This window comes from Bactrocera oleae, chromosome 6 (genome assembly GCF_042242935.1).
Source record: "Bactrocera oleae isolate idBacOlea1 chromosome 6, idBacOlea1, whole genome shotgun sequence".
Taxonomy (NCBI): Eukaryota; Metazoa; Arthropoda; class Insecta; order Diptera; family Tephritidae; genus Bactrocera; species Bactrocera oleae.
Window position 1 is genome coordinate 37,835,411 of NC_091540.1, and position 20,141 is coordinate 37,855,551.

General features: G+C 38.6%; 1 protein-coding gene and 1 non-coding gene across 2 annotated transcripts; both read right to left on the reverse strand.

The window, feature by feature from the left end:
* Positions 1–3,825: 3,825 nt before the first annotated feature.
* On the reverse strand, positions 3,826–10,907 carry LOC106619228 (uncharacterized). The gene is made up of 2 exons (XM_014237246.3): positions 9,656–10,907; positions 3,826–4,538 (listed from the first exon to the last, which is right to left on the reverse strand). Exons 1-2 carry the CDS (start codon positions 10,644–10,646, stop codon positions 4,003–4,005), a joined length of 1,527 nt encoding a protein of 508 aa, XP_014092721.2. The 5' UTR covers positions 10,647–10,907; the 3' UTR covers positions 3,826–4,002.
* LOC118681698 (U1 spliceosomal RNA) lies at positions 8,662–8,817 on the reverse strand. Its single transcript, XR_011397221.1, has one exon. It is a non-coding gene; the product is annotated as a U1 spliceosomal RNA (small nuclear RNA).
* Positions 10,908–20,141: the final 9,234 nt, after the last annotated feature.

Sequence of the window (20,141 nt, forward strand, 5' to 3'; positions counted from 1 at the left end):
CGGCCTGGCGGGTGACCAGCAGCACTGAGGAGGATTCAGGGTGGAGGCTCAACCTCTCCATAGATGACGAATCGTACAAATTCGTCAGGAAGGTGAGCTTCCGTCTGAACTACAAGTTCAGCTCGGTGGTCCTGAGGCCATTTAGGCCTAAGCCGACCACCGTGTGCGATGCAGGGGAAAAAATGCAGGTGGATGAGGTTGCGACTCATCCCTGCGCAAGCACGTCAAAGCAGGCGGCAACTGCCGAGACATTGGTGAAGGTCCCCTCCGAGAAGACGGGCGAGCAAGGGGGGGCGCTACCCTCCACTCAGGAGCTTCTGGAGGGGCTCACGAACCTGGCGGGAGACATCGCGGAGGACGGTGAGAATGAGGACCAGTTCCTCATGGAGCCGATCCTGTAGTGGGTCCGCGAATAGAAGTTGCCCAGGTAAACCTGCACCACGCGGCGTCAGCCTCGGCGGTTATCGCGAGCAGGTTTCCGATCGATGGGCTGGGCATACTACTGATCCAGGAGCCATGGGTCAGAAAAGGAGAGGTCAGGGGCCTCAAAATGAAGTCAAACAAGGTAATTTGGGACCTCTCAAGTGCGAGACCCAGAACCTGCATAGTACTTAGGAACGATATTGATTATTTCTGTATTTCAGAGTTCCTTACACAGGACCTGGTCGCTGTACAAGCCACGAACGACGAAGGAGCGGACTTCGTCGTGGCAGCGGCCTATTTTCCGGGGGAGACTCCGATAGCACCCCCAGAGGCAATCGGCAACCTGGTAGAGCACTGCAGGCGGAATAAACTGCCCCTCATCATGGGCTGCGATGCGAATGCTCACCACATCGAATGGGGCAGCACGGACTGCAACACACGGGGTGAGTCTCTTATCGAGTTTATAGTTAGTAATAATTTAAGTATAGCAAACGTGGGGTGCGAACCCACCTTTGTAACTAGTGCCAGAAGGGAGGTGCTTGACATCACTCTCAGCAGCGAGTCTGAGATGGGGCTGATCTCACAATGGAGGGTATCATCGGAACCCTCCATGTCGGATCACCGTATCATAAGATTCGTGCTCGGGATGGGTGTCGGGCAACTCCCTCCCAAGCGTAACCCTAGGAACACGGACTGGGCCGCTTTCAGGGACTCGCTTAAAACAAATGTTAGCAGTAGGGAGCAGCTGGATATAAGCGCAACGGCTTTTGGATTGGAGAACAGACTGTCTGCCCTAAACCAATCCATCACAGAAGCCTATCACAGCAGCTGCCCCCTAAAGACAGTCGCCAAGAGCAGTAACTGCTCCTGGTGGTCAAGTAGACTCTCAGTACTGAGAAAAACGGTGCGCAAGCTATTCAATAAGGCTAAGCGCACCGGAAACTGGGAGGAATACAGATGCAGCCTAACTACCTACAATAAGCAATTTAGGACCGCGAAACAGAAGAGCTTTAGGAAGTTCTGTGAGAGCGTCTCCTCTACCCCAGAGGCAGCTAGACTGCATAAGGCTCTGGCTAGAGGCAAGACGGACACAGTACTAGCGATCAAACGATCTGATGGGACCTATACGTCCAGCGCAGAAGAAAGAGCTACGCTCTTCTACTAACGCATTTCCCGGAGACGATTCATGAAGACCAGACTCGACCTATGGTCGAACGAAGGCCGTCACGCTTGGACTGGACAGTCGCTAAACAGCTCTTCACTGCAGACTCCATCAAGTGGGCTCTGGCCTCTTTTGAAAAATACAAGTCACCGGGTGCGGATGGAATCCTTCCAGCTTTTCTGCAACAGGTGGAGCAGGTGCTACTGCCCCCCTACTTTGGAGCCTAGTTGTAGACGACCTCCTTGAGCGGCTGACTAGCAATGGAATCCGCTGTCAGGGATATGCGGATGACATTGTTATCTTAGCTAGGGGAAAATTTGAAGACACACTCTGCGATATCGTTCAGAGGGGATTGGGACTGGCAAAGGGGTGGTGTAGGGGGGTTGGCTTAAACATCAACCCCGCTAAAACTACAATCATTCCCTTCACCAGACGGAGGTCACTGCCAGGCCTCAGGAATATATCCCTGGACGGCAGAGTGGTTGAGATGTCCAGCACGGTCAAGTATCTGGGACTCACGCTGGATTCCACACTGCGATGGAATCAGCACGTGGACCAGACCCTAACCAAAGCTACAAAAGCACTCATGGTGTGCAACCGACTTGCTGGAAAATCCTGGGGGTGCTCCCCAAGGACTATCAGGTGGATGTACACCATGATTGTGAGACCGATTATCACGTATGGAGCGGTATCGTGGGGTTCGAAAGCATCGCAGACTTCGGTAGGACTTAAACTGTCGAAGCTGCAAAGACTTGCCTGCATCTGCGCGTCGGGAGCAATGCGAACGTGTCCGACCGCAGCACTGGAGGTCATGCTAGAACTTTCACCGCTACACCTGGTAATCAAACAGACAGCCAAACGAACTCTGCTCCAAATGACAGCAGAAGGAGCTGGCAAAGGGAAGGTAATCTCATCCCAGCAGATGAAAGAGCTAAGTGAGGAAATACCACTAGCCCTTCTCCCAAGGGATAGCATTACCAAAGGAATAAACTTCAGCAGGAAGTTCCAAGTAACCCTTGGCAGCAAATCTGAGTGGAAGGACTCTGCACTAGACCTGCTGCTAAAGGGTTGCACCATCAAGTGGTACACCGACGGGTCGAAAACGGAGGAGGGGATTGGTGCAGGGGTCGCTGGGCCAAACACCAAACTCTCCATTCCCATGGGAAGTTTCCCTAGCATATTCCAAGCCGAGGTCTATGCTATAAGTCGGTGTGTAGGAATAAATCTCCAGCGCAACTATCGCAATAAAAGTATCGCTATACTCAGCGATAGTCAGTCGGCACTAAGAGCGATCAATGCCTATGAGGTCAGATCTCTCCTAGTGATGGAGTGTATAGAACGGCTGAACAGCCTATCTGAGCACAACCGAGTGCACCTTATTTGGGTGCCTGGCCATAGGGGTATAGCTGGGAACGAATTAGCCGACGAGTTAGCTAGCTCTGCAGCCTCTACAAGAATGGTAGGGCCGGAACCATACTTAGCGGTTGGTCCACATACCATCAAAGAGTTCCTCCGCAGGGAGGAAAGATCAGACAGGGAGATACACTGGCAACAACTCCAGGGCATGCACCATGCCAGACTGCTAATGGGGGGTTACGACCTCAAGCGGTTCAATGCCATAATTAATCTCCCAAGAAACAAATTCCGGCTACTGGTAGCGTTCTACACCGGCCACTGCAGGCTCAAGAAGCATCTCTTTAACATGGGCATAGCCTCTTCTGCAAACTGCCGGTTCTGCGACATAGAGCCGGAAACCCCCGAACATCTGCTGATGAACTGCACAGCAGTCTGCAGACGCAGAATCAAGGCCCTGGGATCCATGTTTCCACACAGGGATTGTATCGCCTCACTAGCACCCAGCAGAATTTTGGAATTTATCAATATGCTGGGCCTAGATGACACGATATGACTTAGGGGAGGGCACAATAGACCGTAGGTCGCGGTGCATACCTCAAAATTAATCAATCAATCAATCAAATATCGAAGTATACAGCCTATTTTCAAAGCCAAAACTTGTTAAATTACTGAAAATTAAATTCACGAGGTGGTCGTATCGTGCTGATTTATAAATACCTATTTTGCAATTAAGATATGAATAATATTATATTTGATATCTGTTTGCTTTCGATATGTTATTCTATTTTATAATTCTATACATAATATCATACATTATAATTATTTTTTTAAGTATATTCTGCTTTCATTAAATTACTTTATTTACAAAATATATGTTTATTTATTTAATATCCATTCGAAAATGTTTTAGAAAAACAAAACAACACAACAGTTTCACTACATTTTCGCAAACCTTTAAATACGAGCATTATGCATACATATTTTATATTCTAAGCTATACGGGTAATTCAATATTTAATAGTTAATATATACAGCCTCCAACGGGTGCCGAATCACATGTCTTATGTATCCTCTATACCTCCCACCGCACTGCCGGCATCAATGGAATCATTACATATCGAGAGATCCGATTCCGAACTTGAGTGACTTCCACGGCTTAAAGAATGAAATTCCTCACCTTGCTTACTAAGCTCATCGGGATCTTCAACACCACAACTAATCGGAGACGAAGTTCGCGCATCGTTGGCTGAATTCATGGTGTTGGCATTCGGAATGCCACTATTGGCCAATATAGGTGTCCCAACAGCAATACCAGCGCTCAAGTTCTCCGCTGTACCCGGCAATTGCGTTTGCCGTAGGAGAGCGAGTCGTTGTTGTGTGATTTCCAAATGATGTTTTCGCCACTTAATGCGTCGATTCTGGAACCACACCTTCACCTGTGCTTCTGTCAGCTGTAGAGTGTGTGCTAGGTAAAGTCGCTCCGGACCGACCATATACTGTTGCCGCTCGAATTCAGCTTCTAATCGCTCAAGCTGTTCGGGAGTGAATATTGTGCGAACACGCTTGTTTTTCATAGAAGATTTTTTTCCATTACTCTCTGCAATTATAACGAAAAGGTGGTAAGATATCTCGGTTAAAAAATTAACAGTTTATACGAATATGCAAAAAAAAAGTCGGGATTGAAAAAAATTAATATAAAATTATGTTTTCACCAACATATGAAGATTATCTATGATTCTCGAGATGGAAATGTAAACTCATTAACATTAATAAATGTATTGAAGGTACCAAACCGCAAGTTATTTGGAATGCCAGGAACCAAATTTTATTTGAATCAAGCACGGGGGCATAAACTTCTAGAAAAGTAATAAAAATAAATTCAAAATTCATCATCAGCTTTTAATAACAAAAGCACTCGGACTGGTTTCTTGGACCACTAGAATTTAAGATCATAAACAAAAAAAAAGTACTTTTTTGAAATGCGAATCTTTTCTGCCATATAAATAACGTATAATATTTAAAGCAATTAACTTATAAATAATGTTTTTTAGGCATGGGGTGTCTGCGCTCAAAATGAAAATATACTGTTTTTGGTACGAAATATTTTTTTTAATTCAATATAATCTCCCTTAACTTCAATACATTTATTCCAATGATCCTACAATAATTTTATGACATCCCTATAATGACTTTCCGGAAGCTATGCAAAATACCCGTCTACGGCTGTAATAGCGTCTTCTAGATGAAATACGAAATACGCCTTCCACGAAGGAATTGTTTCAGGTTTCTGAAGAGGTAGTAGTCACTACGAGCCAAATCTGGTGAATACGATGGATGCTTAAGCAATTCGTACTTTAATTTGTTGAATTTTGTCATTGCTAGAACACCTTTGTGAGCAGGTGCATTGTCTTGATGAAAAATTACCAGGTCTTTTCTCACGAATTCTTTCATCCAGCTGATCCAAAAGGCTGCAATAATGTTCAGTGTTTATATTTTTACCTCTCTGCAGATAATCAATCAACGAAATTCCTTTTGTATCCCAACTGATGCCATAAGCTTTTTTGCTGATCGTTGTGATTTTACCTACTTTGGAGCTGAACAACCAGCTTCAGTCCACTGTAAACGTTCTTATTTCAATTTTGGATCATGGTGGTAGATCCAAGTCTCATCCATAGTTATAAAACGACGCAAGAAATCGTTTTTATTCTACTTAAAACGCTCCACATAGGCTTAGAAAAACTTTCCAAACAGCCTTTTAATTTGTAATTCTCCATGTAAAATATGCATTAGCAATTTCCCGCTTAGTCAAACTTGGATCTTCACTTACAATATTATGAACTCAATGATTTCTTGTGTGGTTGCGATTTTTGGTCGTCTTTCGAGTGGATCGTCTTCAAGCCTAGCATAGCCATGTTTAAATTCACCAGCCCAAAATTCAACGGTGCGTTTGGAAAATGAAGACTCCTTATACACTTCTAACAATTGTTCACAAATTTCCTTTGCATTTAAACCTTTCAAAACAAAGAATATAATGACTTCGCGATATTCAATTTTTCCATATTAAAAAATACTCTGACACGTCAACTTCAAATGACTTGTAAACAAAGAATTAATTGCTAGAATGACTTGTAACTTTGCATGTGTTCTCACGACAGATGTACCAACTTGAGAAAAAATATATTTGCAGCTAGTAGTGCTTTTTCTTGGTGAGAGCAGACACTTTTCAACCAACCTGTAATTGATGGTGTTGATATGGCCAAGACTTTAGCTTTATTATAAAGATAAAGGTTTGCCATTATCTTTTAAAAATGATTTCGGACAAGGGTAAACTTTCGCCCACTTTTTACAGCAATTGGGACCGTATGTCAGCAATAACCGGAGCATTATCTAATCTCTTCTAATGCGTTAAAAGTCTAGGGCTACAGAACCTTGACTCGAGATTATGCGCTCCCCACCATTTCCTCCAATAAATTAATTACTTCAATAGCTGTAGCGCCGTTTTGTTGGAACCAAAGATTGTCCACATCAACATCCTCCAATTAAGATACAAAAAAGACATTCATCATGGCTTTATAGCATTCCCCATTGACTGTAACATTATGGCTTAATTTTTTGAAAAAATATGATTCCCTCTGCCTATAGAGCACAACAGAGACTTTTTGAGGATGTAACGGCTCCTCAACAATAGCTTGTTGATTATAATCGTTGAACAAAATTTTCATGTTAAAAACGTTATCGGTAGTCATCTCGTTTTGGCCATCTCATTTAGGTCTTCTTCGTTACTCTGCTCTACGGCAGCAATGGGGTCTACGGAGCGTACTGTACGGCGTCTCTTAGAATGAGTATTATCCATTAGAGTAAACATGATACAAAACCGTGGTTGCTCAAATTAGAGACTCTGCTGAGCGTTTATGTCGTTCGAATGTTGGTAACAACGCGCGATTTGTCGAGCGAACCGAACAATTATTTTGGTAATATTGTATTTGCAAGATTTTCAAACGTTGTTCCGGAGTAAGTCTGTTCATTATGAAATGGCAAATCAAATTGACCATGAAACAAGTAACAGATGTCAAAAAGACAAAAATATTACTTCATTGAAAACCACACTAAAAAAAATCGTTAATAAATGTCGTCAAGACAAGGAAAAAGAATAATTTCAAATTGCACAAAACAGAGTTTTTTTTCTTCGTTTTTATTAAAAAAATTGTTATAAAAGAGCTCTCCGAAAAATATTTATATGAAAATGTTTTCACTTCTGAACAAACGACGATGTCTTCAAACCAGTTTAAAAACATGTAGTTTTTATAATAAATATTTATACAAATTTTCAATGCATTAGGATTTCGCGCAGTAACTTTTTAGATACAATAATATGAAAGTTATTATCCGTCCTAAAATAATTCCAATACAAGCAGCAGAAAAATAGCCAATGAAAGCTTTTAAACTCGTAAAGGTAAATATTCCGACCCCAAAAAAAATAATACAACATTGTTGACCCTAAAGATTTGTTATATTATAATTAACGAAGTCTGCTGATATCAGAATTTGAATCCAATAGTTCTAGTTGCATTGCTTCTATTTTTTTACTGTTTGAAATACATTCTGTAAATTTTGGTAAATTCTGAAATATTTCACCATATGTTGGATTTAATATATATCTATTTTAAGTATAGAGTTTTAAGCACTGGGACCTTGATGGTACTATGCCGTTTGCTTCCTTATTTATTTGTCCTGATATTTATAGCGGTGACTGGTCATATGGCACAGGTCATCAGGGATTTTTAGCGACTGAAAAATTCTCGGACTAGGGTGGCCAGCATTGAGTTTGCACTCAAATCACATATGGAGAAAATATGTGGATCATGTTTTAAAGGCAGAGGGTTACTTAGGACGGTTTGTTGCAAAAATGTGCTGTACATAAAAATAACAGGATGCTTGGAGTCCCTCCGCGCGGAAGAAGTGAAACTTCAGGATGGCACATTGGAAGCATGAAAAGATTGATATCAATGTTATTTGACACAATATTTGCAAATTTGGCAAATACAAATTTTTTTTTTTCTTGACAAACAATATAATAGCTAAAATAAGGAAGAAATGTTTAATTTCTATTTTATTAATTTATCTGCCGAAAACTTCATCAATAGTGGTTCCCCTTTTGTCGTTGGATTATTCCTATCATTAATCATTTCTAAAGAGAATTTATCTTTGAGGAATTGTGATGGCGCAGCTTCCGGCAATGAAAAATTTACATTAAAATCACTCACAAAAATTACCGGCTGTTCATAATATTCTATACGTTCACCAATAACCTCGTCCGGAGCTTGTGAACCCAAATTCGATAATGGCAACAAAGCTTTTCCGTTGAATAATTTGATATGAAGTATTTGGTGATAGATAAATAGCTATTAAAACATATATTTTTACTATTCTTTCTTTTGTTATCGTTTTCTTTTCCTTTGGTACTATTGTTAACGTTGGGGTTGAATTTGCTATCTACTGCACATAAGTCCCAAATTTTTTATTTTTTTATATTTATGCCATATGTTTCACTTAGGGGTGTACGATTATGAATTTTGCATTTGTTAATAAATTCTTTTAGGTTCTTCTTGAAATATTGTTTACTTTTATATAAAAATCAATAAATTTGGTATACCGCACTAATTTCTCTAGTTGAAAAAACTCGCCAAATTCTTCCAAAACCATACAAATTGTATTAATAAGTCGGGACGGCGCGAACGCTATTGCCGGCTACTAAAAATTACACGAACGAGTTATTCACATTAGGAATAATCGCAAAGGTCAACTCAACCGAAGTGTAATGGTAAGCCTCGATCCGGAAGAATCGCCTTCATGATTACTCTACGCCAGGTAAGTATGCTTTGTTCATCACACAAGCAGCCTCTTATACTATAACTTGTTTAAAGTAGCTGAGAATTTTAGAATAACGAGATATTAATAGAAGAGCGGAACGAAAATCTTAGTAATGATTCGGAATTTCTTGCTATGCTGCGCTAAACACGGTTGAACAAAAGCGCTTGATAATTTTGTTGATAGGTATGGTATGTGTGTGATACTTTATATCTTAAACACAACATTAAATAGACATTTTCTTAAATTGTTTTTGAAAATTATTAAGATTATTACTGAAAATAATCTTTCTTTGATATGGTTATGCCGTTTTTGCCACCGCGAACGACGATAAAATTAGAAATAGCTCTATCTCAAAAATGGTCATGGTGGGCGAAATTCTCCGACGTCGCGCATTGTGTTAATTTTCATATACAGGCGTGTGTTCTAATCACCGACGGCGTCGCCGAGTACGACGAATATTCGTCGTCGCCCGTATTGTGTTTAAGCTATCACTCACTTAGCCATCAACACTTTCCGTATAGCTCTCTCTCTCTTTATTTCTCTTTGCTCAATAGTGGATGCGTCATACACCCTAACCACTGCGCGTTAAACGTTTAACGCAACCTTTTCTGAACTCAATAAGAAAATTTCGGGATCTAAAAATCATAAATCGCTTTCGACTATCTGTGACAAGTTTTATATTTCTTTTCAAAGGATTTGACCGGCCATCAATGTTATTATTATTAGTCATAATAATAATAGTACGAACATAAAATTCGTGAACAAAAAGTAAAAACCGTAAAAGGTGGTAAATGCAGTTCTATAGTCAAAAACCAACTCAAATAAAAAGCTACGACTATTTACCTGATTTATGCTTTTCGCGTTGGAGATTCAGTGAGCTTTGCTGAGCGTGATGTTGATGCAGCTGCTGCAAGCTCTGAAGCGCGGACGATGTGCCACCTGATGCTGCGGCAGCGGCTGATGCCACTGAACGGACATGCGACAGTAAAATATTTTGTTGTTGCTGCTGCTGTTGATGTTGATGCTGGTGTTGTGTTGCTGCCGCCGCTGCAGCCACAAACGACGATGTTGCTGCCGTTGTTTGCTTAGACGAGACTGGAATAGGCAAATAACGGTGAATCAGCGCTGCACCAGCGTTGCCATTGCAATCGAAGTGGCCGGCGTTTCGATGAAACATATTATTGGTAATCCTCTCGCACTTAAGCGACTTGGTGGCATTGTTTGCGTCATTGGTCGCTTGCAACTGTTGTGATTGTTGCTCGCTATTGTCCACCTCCTCGTCGCTGAAATGTTTGCTTTGAGTGCTTTGCGCCGATCGCCCAACGCTAGACTCTTTGCCGACGTCATCGTCATTGCTGTTCAGCGATAAATTGATTGCATTGTTGTAGTCTTTGCAACTGTTCTCCATTGCGCTCTTCTGCAAGCCCAAAATGGCGGCAATCGTGAATGACTTGCCCATATCGAGGGAGGTATTCGTCGTGTCCAACAGCTCTTGAGTTCGTCTTTGCGTTGGATTTAGCAGTGGGTAGTTTGTGTGTTGTTGTTGCTGTTGTTCACGTGGTGGATGATTTTGTAGCAGAAATGCATTGTTGTGCTGTTGATTAGTACCCGTCATTGTCGAGTGAATGTTATTATAGTGTTGCTGTTGTTGTTGCTGTAGCTGCTGTTGCTGATGTTGGAGTTGAAGTTGGCTCTGCGTTGCAAAGACTGGCGGTAGCGCGGCCAAATGCGCTTGATGGGTGCTGATGTTGCTATTTGCCACAGCCTGAGAACTATGCAATGCCAATAAGTGGGAAAACGGATTTGGGTGATATTTCGAAGGATTCTGCAACATGCTGTTATTATGAATGCCAAACACCTGAAAGCTACTTGGAGTTGCCCTATTCTGAAACGTTGTTGCTGCCACTTCAACGACACATTTGCGTTTGAACGCAGCAATTATGCCGGACCTCGCAGAGCCCACTGAGATTGTACACGTGCGTAGACGAAGTGGCAGATGTGTCGCTATGCAAAAATGCGTTTTTGTCTCTCTTGTGTCACAGTATAGCTTTGTGGTCAATGCACTTGGCGGCTGTAAAACAAATGGCAGACTGAACCTAGGCGCAAAACGAAACAAAAGAAAAAGCCTAGTGAAATTTAGTGAATGAAAAATGTTATAGCGGTGTTGCACGATTAAAGAGCTATAGTAATATGATATGTAATATGTATGTATCAATATGAGTATATATATTGAAGTACACATTAGTGGTTCTCTTTTATGAGCTTAAATCGACTTTGGATAAATGAAGATGGCTTTGCTTCAGAAACTTTGCTAAAAAAATCAAAAAAAATATTATTTTAATATAACCTTAATATAATATTATCTTTCTTAATAATTCAATCAACTCCAATAATCAAGACGATTAAAAATTTTAAATATACTTATTTGCTTTAATTTTTATAAACGCAAAGTAAATAAAACAAACAAAGTAAAAACAAAACAATTAACTCCACTTTACTTTATAAATTTAATATTCATATGTACGTATTTAATGCAAAAATATTTTTAGCAACCAAATTTGTGTTTTCTAGATCTACCCTCGTATTGCCAGAAGATTTGAACTAAGATTCTCTCTTCTATTAAACAAATGTTGAAACTTAACACCGTTTGAGGTTAAAGTAAATAAAATACGACTATTCCAAATTAAGCCAGGCGCATCGAAGTGTTTTATGAATGAATTTTTTCACAATAGTGCACAAACGTGTAATTGCTTTGCACAGAAACGTAAAGGGAATTAACATAATACACTTGGCTAAATGAAGAGAGTGGAGTTTACGCATTTATATAATAATACACTAGGGTGAGTCAATAAAAACGATTAATTTTTTTTCGCTTCGTACAATGAAAACTAGATTCTTAGACGCCTCGAAAAATGGATCTCCAAGTATGAGCTCTTAATTGTAACAGGAAGTTCCTCCGTCTCACAGTTTTCTATTTTTTCTTATTATCTGATGTTTTTAATACATACACTCAAGGTCAAACTACAAACTGGTACAACGTGTCAGCTGCAAAACATAATTGACAGATCAGAAAAACTTCCCACGAGCATAAAAAAGTGTTTTAGCAATCCAACCAAAAAGGGACCAGTCCAAGTCAAAATAGATTTTGAGTCTATAGCCCGAAATTTCCTTTGGTTAAACATTTTGAATTTTTAACACTTAAAAACTTTTAAAACAAATAAAGAAAATTAAATTTAAAACAAGTAAGAAAGTGCTAAGTTCGGGTGTAACTTAACATTTAATACTCTTGCAATGCTGAAAAAAACTTCATACTAAACAAGAAAAAACGGTAATTTCGGTTGCACCGAATTGTTGCCTAAGGCAACAATGCATGCCTAATTTTGTGAAAATACCTCGTCAAATGAAAGAGTTTTCCATACAAGCGCTTGATTCTGATTGTACAGTTTGTATGGCAGTTATATGCTATAGGGGTCCTAGTGAGGAAAGAACAGGTGCAAAATTTCAGAAGGATAGCTTTAAAACTGCTGAAGTAGTTCGTATATACACAGACAGACGGAACAGACATAACTATGTCCGATGTCTGTATATATATAAACAAGTCCCTCAGTTTTTAAGATATCGATCTGAAATTTTGCACCTGTTCTTTTTTCACTAAGAAGTTGCTCGTTTGTCGGAACGATATCGGACCATTAAATCATATAGCTGCCATATTAACTGAACGATCGGTATAAAGTGGTATAGTCATATAGCTGCCTTATATGATGGCCAATTGAGCGATCGGAATCAAGTTTTTGTAAGGAGCCTTTGTATTTGTAAATGGTATTATAGCTTCCGTGCAACCAAAGTTAACGTTTTTTCTTGTTTCCACATAATAACAATATATCATTACCAGAAAGATATGCTCTCTGAGTTTCATTATTATACCTTCACATATTGACCAATACATGAGGTGTAAAGTATAATGCTAAGGCCAGTTTTCACCCGATTACACAGAAAGAATACTGTTATAAGAAACAAGGAAGGCAAAAAGATAGACTGTTATAAGGAACTCTCGATCTCTCAATTTAATTTATATAGCTCACACATTGGCCGATATTTCCGTTAAAAGGCACTTGGGTCCACATATTCGGTATATTGGGGCTTGAACAGTTTTGGTCCTATCTTGACAATTTTTAGACTTGAGATGGCATACGTTAAAAGCACTATTTGTGCAAAGTTTAGTTATAATATATTCATTGGTGCTTTATTTGTATAATGGAAAGTGAAAGAATTAGATAGAATTTTAAGTTGTGTTATATAGGAACTAAGCGTGGTTGTTGCCCGCTTTCACCCCTTTTTGCACTGTAACATAGGAATGTCAGGATATTGGGACGTACCAAATTTTATTGATATTGGTTAAGTAGGGAATATGTGATTTCCCCTAAAGATCGGCGGTGCCCCGCCCATCGTCCAATTTTGCCACCGGCTCTTATAAAGCTCTCTTGAACCATCCTGTTTGTTGAATGTCTCTGACTCATTTATTTAGTTATTGATTTATCGCACTTTTCGTAGTTTTTAACATAACCCTCTTTTAAAAGATTTCCAAACCACAGCAGCAAATTACAGTTTTGTATCTTTATTTTCGACTTAGTTATGTACGATCAGGATGAAGAGACGAGTTGAAATCTGTCCGTCCGTCCGTCTGTCCGTCTGTCCGCCGTGCAAGCTGTAACTTGAGTAAAAATTAAGATATCTTTATGAAACTTGGTAGACATGTTTCTTAATAAAACAAATAAATTGCATTAACTAAGCTCCACAACAAGATACAAGACTCTTATTTGGTATACAGGATCACTATGGGGAGGGACATCTGCAGTTAAAATTTTTTTTTAAAGTAGGCGTGGTCCCGCCCCTAATAGGTTTAATGTGCATATCTCCTAAACCGCTAATGCAATAATAACAAAATTCACTGGAAGCAAATATTTTTAGAACCTCTACCTACAGTGTGAAAATGGGTGAAATCGGGTGGCAACTCCGCCCACTTTCCATATAACGATACTGTTAAAAAGTACTAAAAGCGCGATAAATCAAGCACTAAACACGCCAGAGACATTAAATTTTATCTCTGGGATGGTATGAGATGACTTTATAGGAACCGTGTTCAAAATTAGACCGTGGGCGTGGCACAGCCCACTTTTAGATGAAAACCCATTTCTTGAGATCTGCTTAACCGATTTCAACCAAATTCGGTATATACGTTCTTTTCATATTTCTATGTCATAGTGCGAAAATGGGCAAAATTGGACTACAACCACGCCTACTTCCCATATAACACCATTTTAAATTCCATCTGAATCTTTCACTTTCCACTATGCAAATCAGGCAACAATGACTGTATCGGGTTAAAACTTTGCGTGAATAATGCGATTAAAGTATGCCACCTTGTGACTAAAAATTGTCTAAATCGAACCAAAACTGCTCAAGCCCCTAAGTACTAAATATGTGGACCCCAGTGCCTATAGTTGACCTTCTACCGAAAATATCAGTCAATCCACAAAGAAATCTCAAACGAGTATACTATTTACCTTTCTTGTTAACCCGCTAAGAAAATGGAAAATTTTCTAAAAATCGGGAAGATATTGGTTTCACCCCATTTTGCAAAAATCGAGTTCTCAACAGATCTCGACGTTCTGAGGGTCGAGGAAGCTTCCCCGAAGATTTCTACGATGATGTCCGTATGTCTGTATGTATGTGTGTGTGTGTGGATGTATGTGACCCTCTTATAACTATTAAACTGCTCAACCGATTTGAATAAGCTAAACGGCATTCCAAAGGGTTCATTGCACTTGAATTTCGTGTAAGTTTGGACCCAATCGGACCAGTAGATTTCGAGAAATCTCAAAAATAAAAATTTTTAAAAATCGTTTTTTTCGAATTTTTTCCAAACGACTTGACCGCTCGACACCAAAAACTAATCAGTTCTAAACCTTGAAGAAACACATCGTTTGCCGCAAACCGGGTCGAAATCGGTTGATTTACTTGCTAGATATCGAAAACGAAAAATTTAGAAGAGCTCAAAAGCAGTGAAAAAAGCGAAATTTGAACGTTAGCGTATGAAATTAGAGGGAAGTTGCAGGCCCTTGAGGCCAACCGTTTTCTACATTTTTTCAAGTTACAATCAAAAACTGTTAAATAAAATTAATAATCTACAGCATATCCGTTATTGTCGAAATCAGAAACGAGGCACAGAAACTTTAATGCGTTCAATTTAATCCTTGGACATATTGTTCCAAGCAACCTGAATGCAATGAAAAATTCTGTGTTTATTTATTTAAGGATCTGTTTAATTCTTCGGTGTAAAATATACAGATATTTTTGCTGGGGTTGAGGATGGCCGATTGAGACGTCCACCCTAAAACACTAATGTTTCGACTCCAACTCATGTTTGAAATCTTAAACAAATAAGCAGGTCATACCATAATTAAACCTATTTCATGCTTTATGGTAGATTTCTAATGCTGAGGCTTGAACTTTTTATAATATAATAATATATGTACATATCCGATTTGTAACACCTCAATCACAGCGAACTTCTTTGAAAGCTAGAAGAAAAAAAGGTTTTCCCGATGAGGCCCGAACAGATAATCCTACCAACTACGAACTTTTCTCGTAATTCTCTCACTAGTTCATCCATCACCGCCGGTGTTATAGCTCCATATTGAAAAAAATATTTCAATATTAATTTTGCGCTCCTGAGAATAAAACCCGACTTATTGTTTAACAGATAAAATCTCTATTCTGTTGAGTAATCTGATTTATAAAACCCTTTATGTAAAATTCAACATTCGCTACGCCTACCTCTCATAATGGACTTAAATCACCGCCAAATACACATGCAACAAATTTAAAAATTGTCCCCATATTTTTATAATAATAATAACTAACAATCTAAACTTCAAGACCACACAGTTTTGACGATTTAAGTTTAATAACATGCCCTCTTTAACTAGCTATCTTTCCTTGCATTAGGTTCGTATCGGACTTAAGCTTGGAACGCATATCTATTACTAATGGATTACTAACATCAAGTGGGTTTGAACTCAAGCACCAAACAATGTCAAGTTTAATATTATAAACTTATTTTTCTCAAGCGGTCGTCGCACTACGGATAATCTTAAACTGGAATAAAGACTAAAATAATTAAAGCGAAACTAAATTTTTAATAAAAAGCTTCTACTATTCTTCAATGACCAAGTGTAAATAAGTCTTAAAGTCACATATAGTATACAACATACATAGAGAACATCAAGTGCACTAACACAAACACAAGTTGCTTGAAGATGCGACTCTTAGTTCCTCAATATCTAAGACGACTCTTACACTAACAAGCAAATGCATACATACATATATATTTATAAATACATGTATATATGTAGGAGTACATTGTACGAGTATATGTACTATGTGCCAGCAACACATGTCTTTTGTACCCATATGTTCGCCTAATACGAGTACGTCTTGAAGGAAGTTATTTGTCGAGGTGCAAATACCTTTCGGCTTATGTGGCACTCGAGTTTGCAAGCCTGCAATTGTAATTAAATCCCATTATGAAGTGACCGGTAATGTGCAGAGAATAAATGACTAAGTGAATAAGTAAATAAGTGAATGTATGAATGGGATTTCATTCAGTGCAGGAATTGGACAAATGAAGATGTCTGACACGTTCACCTTGGTCTGACCAAATGTAAACTAGTGCTTAATATAATGTCACTAAGATGGTCAATTATATTAATATATATTTATACTCTAATGTATGTACACTTGTGTTTATATAAACAGCTCTTCTTATTGACACCGTACATCCATGTTACTAAACATATACATTAAGGTGGTATAAAGAAACGATTTTTATCCGTTTGGTACTCCGAAAAAATGGTTGGTAGACACCTCTAAGAATGGCTCTTCAAGTAACAGCTTTTAATGGTAACGGGAAGGTCCTCCGCTTCACCGTTGTCAATTTTTTCCCTATGCTCGGAGACGAAAATTCATATCTCGGTTCCAACTATTTGAAAACATATTTCTTTACAAAATGATCTCTGACGGGTTTTCCGTAAACGGGTTTCTCGTAAATGCTTAACTCAATCGAAAAATTATATAGACAATTTTTGTAGAGCAGAGACGTAAACCTCAGAGAAATTAACGAGTCGCCAAACTTTCTACGCAATTTGTCCATGTTTAGACGTGAAACATGAAGCGGCGCACCATCTTGTTGGAAATGGAGATCGTCCGCGCAAATTTCATCAAATTCCGGGAAAAAAGTCGGTAAGCATAGTGTTACAATACTTGTAGGTGATGATAACGGCATTTCCTGCCTCATTTCGAAAAAAATTAGGTCCGATGATGCCGTCATACCACAATCTGAACCAAAAGGTCAATTTTTGGAGTTGCATTTGCGTTTTCGAACCACACGGAGATTTGACTCACTAATAGCAACAATTTTTTTTTTTTTTGTAGAAATTAATCCAAAAATGAGCTTGATCTGAGAAGATGATTTTTCGATGAGTATCGAAACAAACTTGGCCGCCACGAGCTGTCAAAATAACGTCATCCCTATTGGTAGACACTATATATTATTTTTTTCGTAGAATGTGACAATACAAATTTTAACATCCTCCAATCGAAAAAATTAGTGAAGAATGGTGATTTTTACAATATACTCTTGCAACATGTTTTTGCAGAGTATAATAGTTTTGTTCACCTAACAATTGCTTGTATAACCTAAAACTAATCGAGTTAGATATGGAGTTATGTATAGTCAGGGACACCTGTGGGCTAAAAGTTTTTAAAAGTGGGCTTGACTTCGCCCCCTAAAGGGTGTAATGTACATATCTTTCAAACCGCTTAAGAAATATCAACAAAGCTTCCTGAGAAGAAGTAATTTTGTCACCCCTTTAAACTCTGTGAAAATGGGAAAATCGGATATTAACCACGCCCACTCCCCATATAACGGTTATGTTGAAAACTGCTAAAAGTACTAAAACTCACTGAATAAATGAGCCACAATCATTTAATTTCACAACCAGGATGTTAGAGGAGGGCTATTTAGGATCTGGCCTTTAGGTGAAATTCTATATCTGAGAAACTAATTGACCGATTTCAACCAAATGTGGTATGTGAGGTTACCCAAACATTCCTATTAGACTGCAAAAATAGGCGAAATCGGATGACAACCACGTCTAATTCCTATATAACAGACTTTAAAATTCCGTCTGATTCTTTCACTTTACAGTATACAAATCAAACATCAATAAAGATTTCAGAATAAAACTTTGTACAAATATTGCCCTCAAGGCATTTCATTTAACGTCCACAAATTGTCGAAATCATACTATAACTTGAGCCAAAAATAAGTAAAATCAGGTCTACATTTTCCTTAGCCCCTATATACTTGAAATTCAGAAAGAATATTTTTCTAACAACAGTGTATCACGGCGATACTTTCCTTAGTTTGATATAAACGCTGAAGGTGTTCCCCCACCTTTTTTCATTGCAAGTTGCAAAATTATGAAATGTTTGGTTACACCCGAACTCAGTCATTCCTACCAACCCTACCTCATTCAGTCAGGAATCTACAGTTCAACATCACAATTTCCAAATAAAATAAGCAAATAAAATAGGCAAACATTTCGGTGAATACCTGGCATACCACCACGGAATAGTGGGAACTGATAACTTGATGTTGTATAGTCTAAAAAGTCGCTAACAATTGCACTGCGAACAAGTTTTGAAATAAATATAATATCAATATCTTAAATGGGTATATGTAAATGCTATTTTGCTTGAGCAATCAAGCGATACATTTTCAAAATCTGCATTTTCAGTAATTTCCAAATTTTATTTCACTGTCAAAACACTCACCACGGCCAATTAAACGCTTTTATTTGCTCAAAGCAACGCGTTTCCACAAATTTATGAAATGTGAAAACTTTCTAATACAAAGAAGTATATTTATAATCCAGTACGCTGTCTTTGGTATATCCGTTTTTGTCAATTTTTCTTAATTTTTTATTTCTAGCTGTCTTCACATAGCAAGGATTATATCACATATAATACATTTCACATCAGTTATATTTTTCCGTCGGCATTTTCAAATGAATTTCTAATTGACTAAAATATCCCTTAATCTCCTTCACGACTACCGCACATCTTAACACAGCTGGATATCCTTTTCGACTGAGTTCTAAAATTGGCCATCGGCAAATCTCAGTGTTCGAGCCATTTAGATGTGCCACAAAATTTGCACCCCTCGCTGCTGCAAGGGATTCCAATAATGCCAGCACATACTTGTACATACATATATACACAGGATGATAAATAACATCATAATCATGACGGGGATTTTCACCACCACCCACCAGCATATGCCAGTGCTGCACCGGTCAAAAGCTTACATACATATGTACATGCTTGTCCATGGTGGCAGTTTTTACCACCCACCACCACCACACCTACACACTGGCGTCGCAGCCGCCATTTCCCTTGAAAAATTTGTGTACACAAGAGCCACCACCATTGTCGAGTTCGGACAAATACAACAAACGCAAGCATATTTGTAATTGTTGTTTCATGTTTTCTCGCTCATTTACTTCGCACACAAGCGATTCACTATAAATATAGCAATAACGGTATATAATAATATCGCAATAATATGGCGGCCGCAAAGCGAAAGCCATGAAATTATGATTAACCGTAAAATGTAATTACATATACAAGTATGTGTGTATGTATGTAATTATAATAAATACGTGCAAAAATGCATAACAATATGCCGTTAAGCTCCACCCACACATTCAAAAAGTGTTTGATGTGAGCCACAATTATTAGTTGTAAGTAAGTATGTACAAAATTATAAAATTAACATTATAACAATGTTTTACTCTTATTTGAAGTCTTAATAAACGAGCTAATAACAGTTAATGTACACTGACAAACAAGAGTATTCAGACACATTAGTGATAGCGGTGTTTTGACTAAGGGCGAATAATGTGAAATACGTACACATACGTATATCATTCTTATGCAAAATTGACCCAGACTGATCCATATAAACTGCGCGCGCAACCCGAATTCATAATTTATTTTCCTTGACGGGTGTAACCTCTTTTTTGTTCTTGTGAAGTTTGATTGAAATTTTGTCTTTCCGAATTAGGCCTACACAAAAACATTTTAAATGATGCAGAAGTTTTTTATAGAGACGAAGTACAGAAGTATTTGAGTGTCACAAAACATTCAATGAAGCTCGTGAAGTTTTTGAAAACTTAGCTCAAAAAAGACCCTAAATTCAGCAAAC

Excerpts from the sequence above, each read along its gene's own strand:
- LOC106619228 (XM_014237246.3), bottom strand. The coding sequence starts at position 10,646 with ATGTTGCAGAATCCTTCGAAATATCACCCAAATCCGTTTTCCCACTTA. Across the intron at positions 4,539-9,655 it reads ACGCGAAAAGCATAAATCAG|AGAGTAATGGAAAAAAATCT; the intron begins GTAAATAGTCGT and ends TTATAATTGCAG.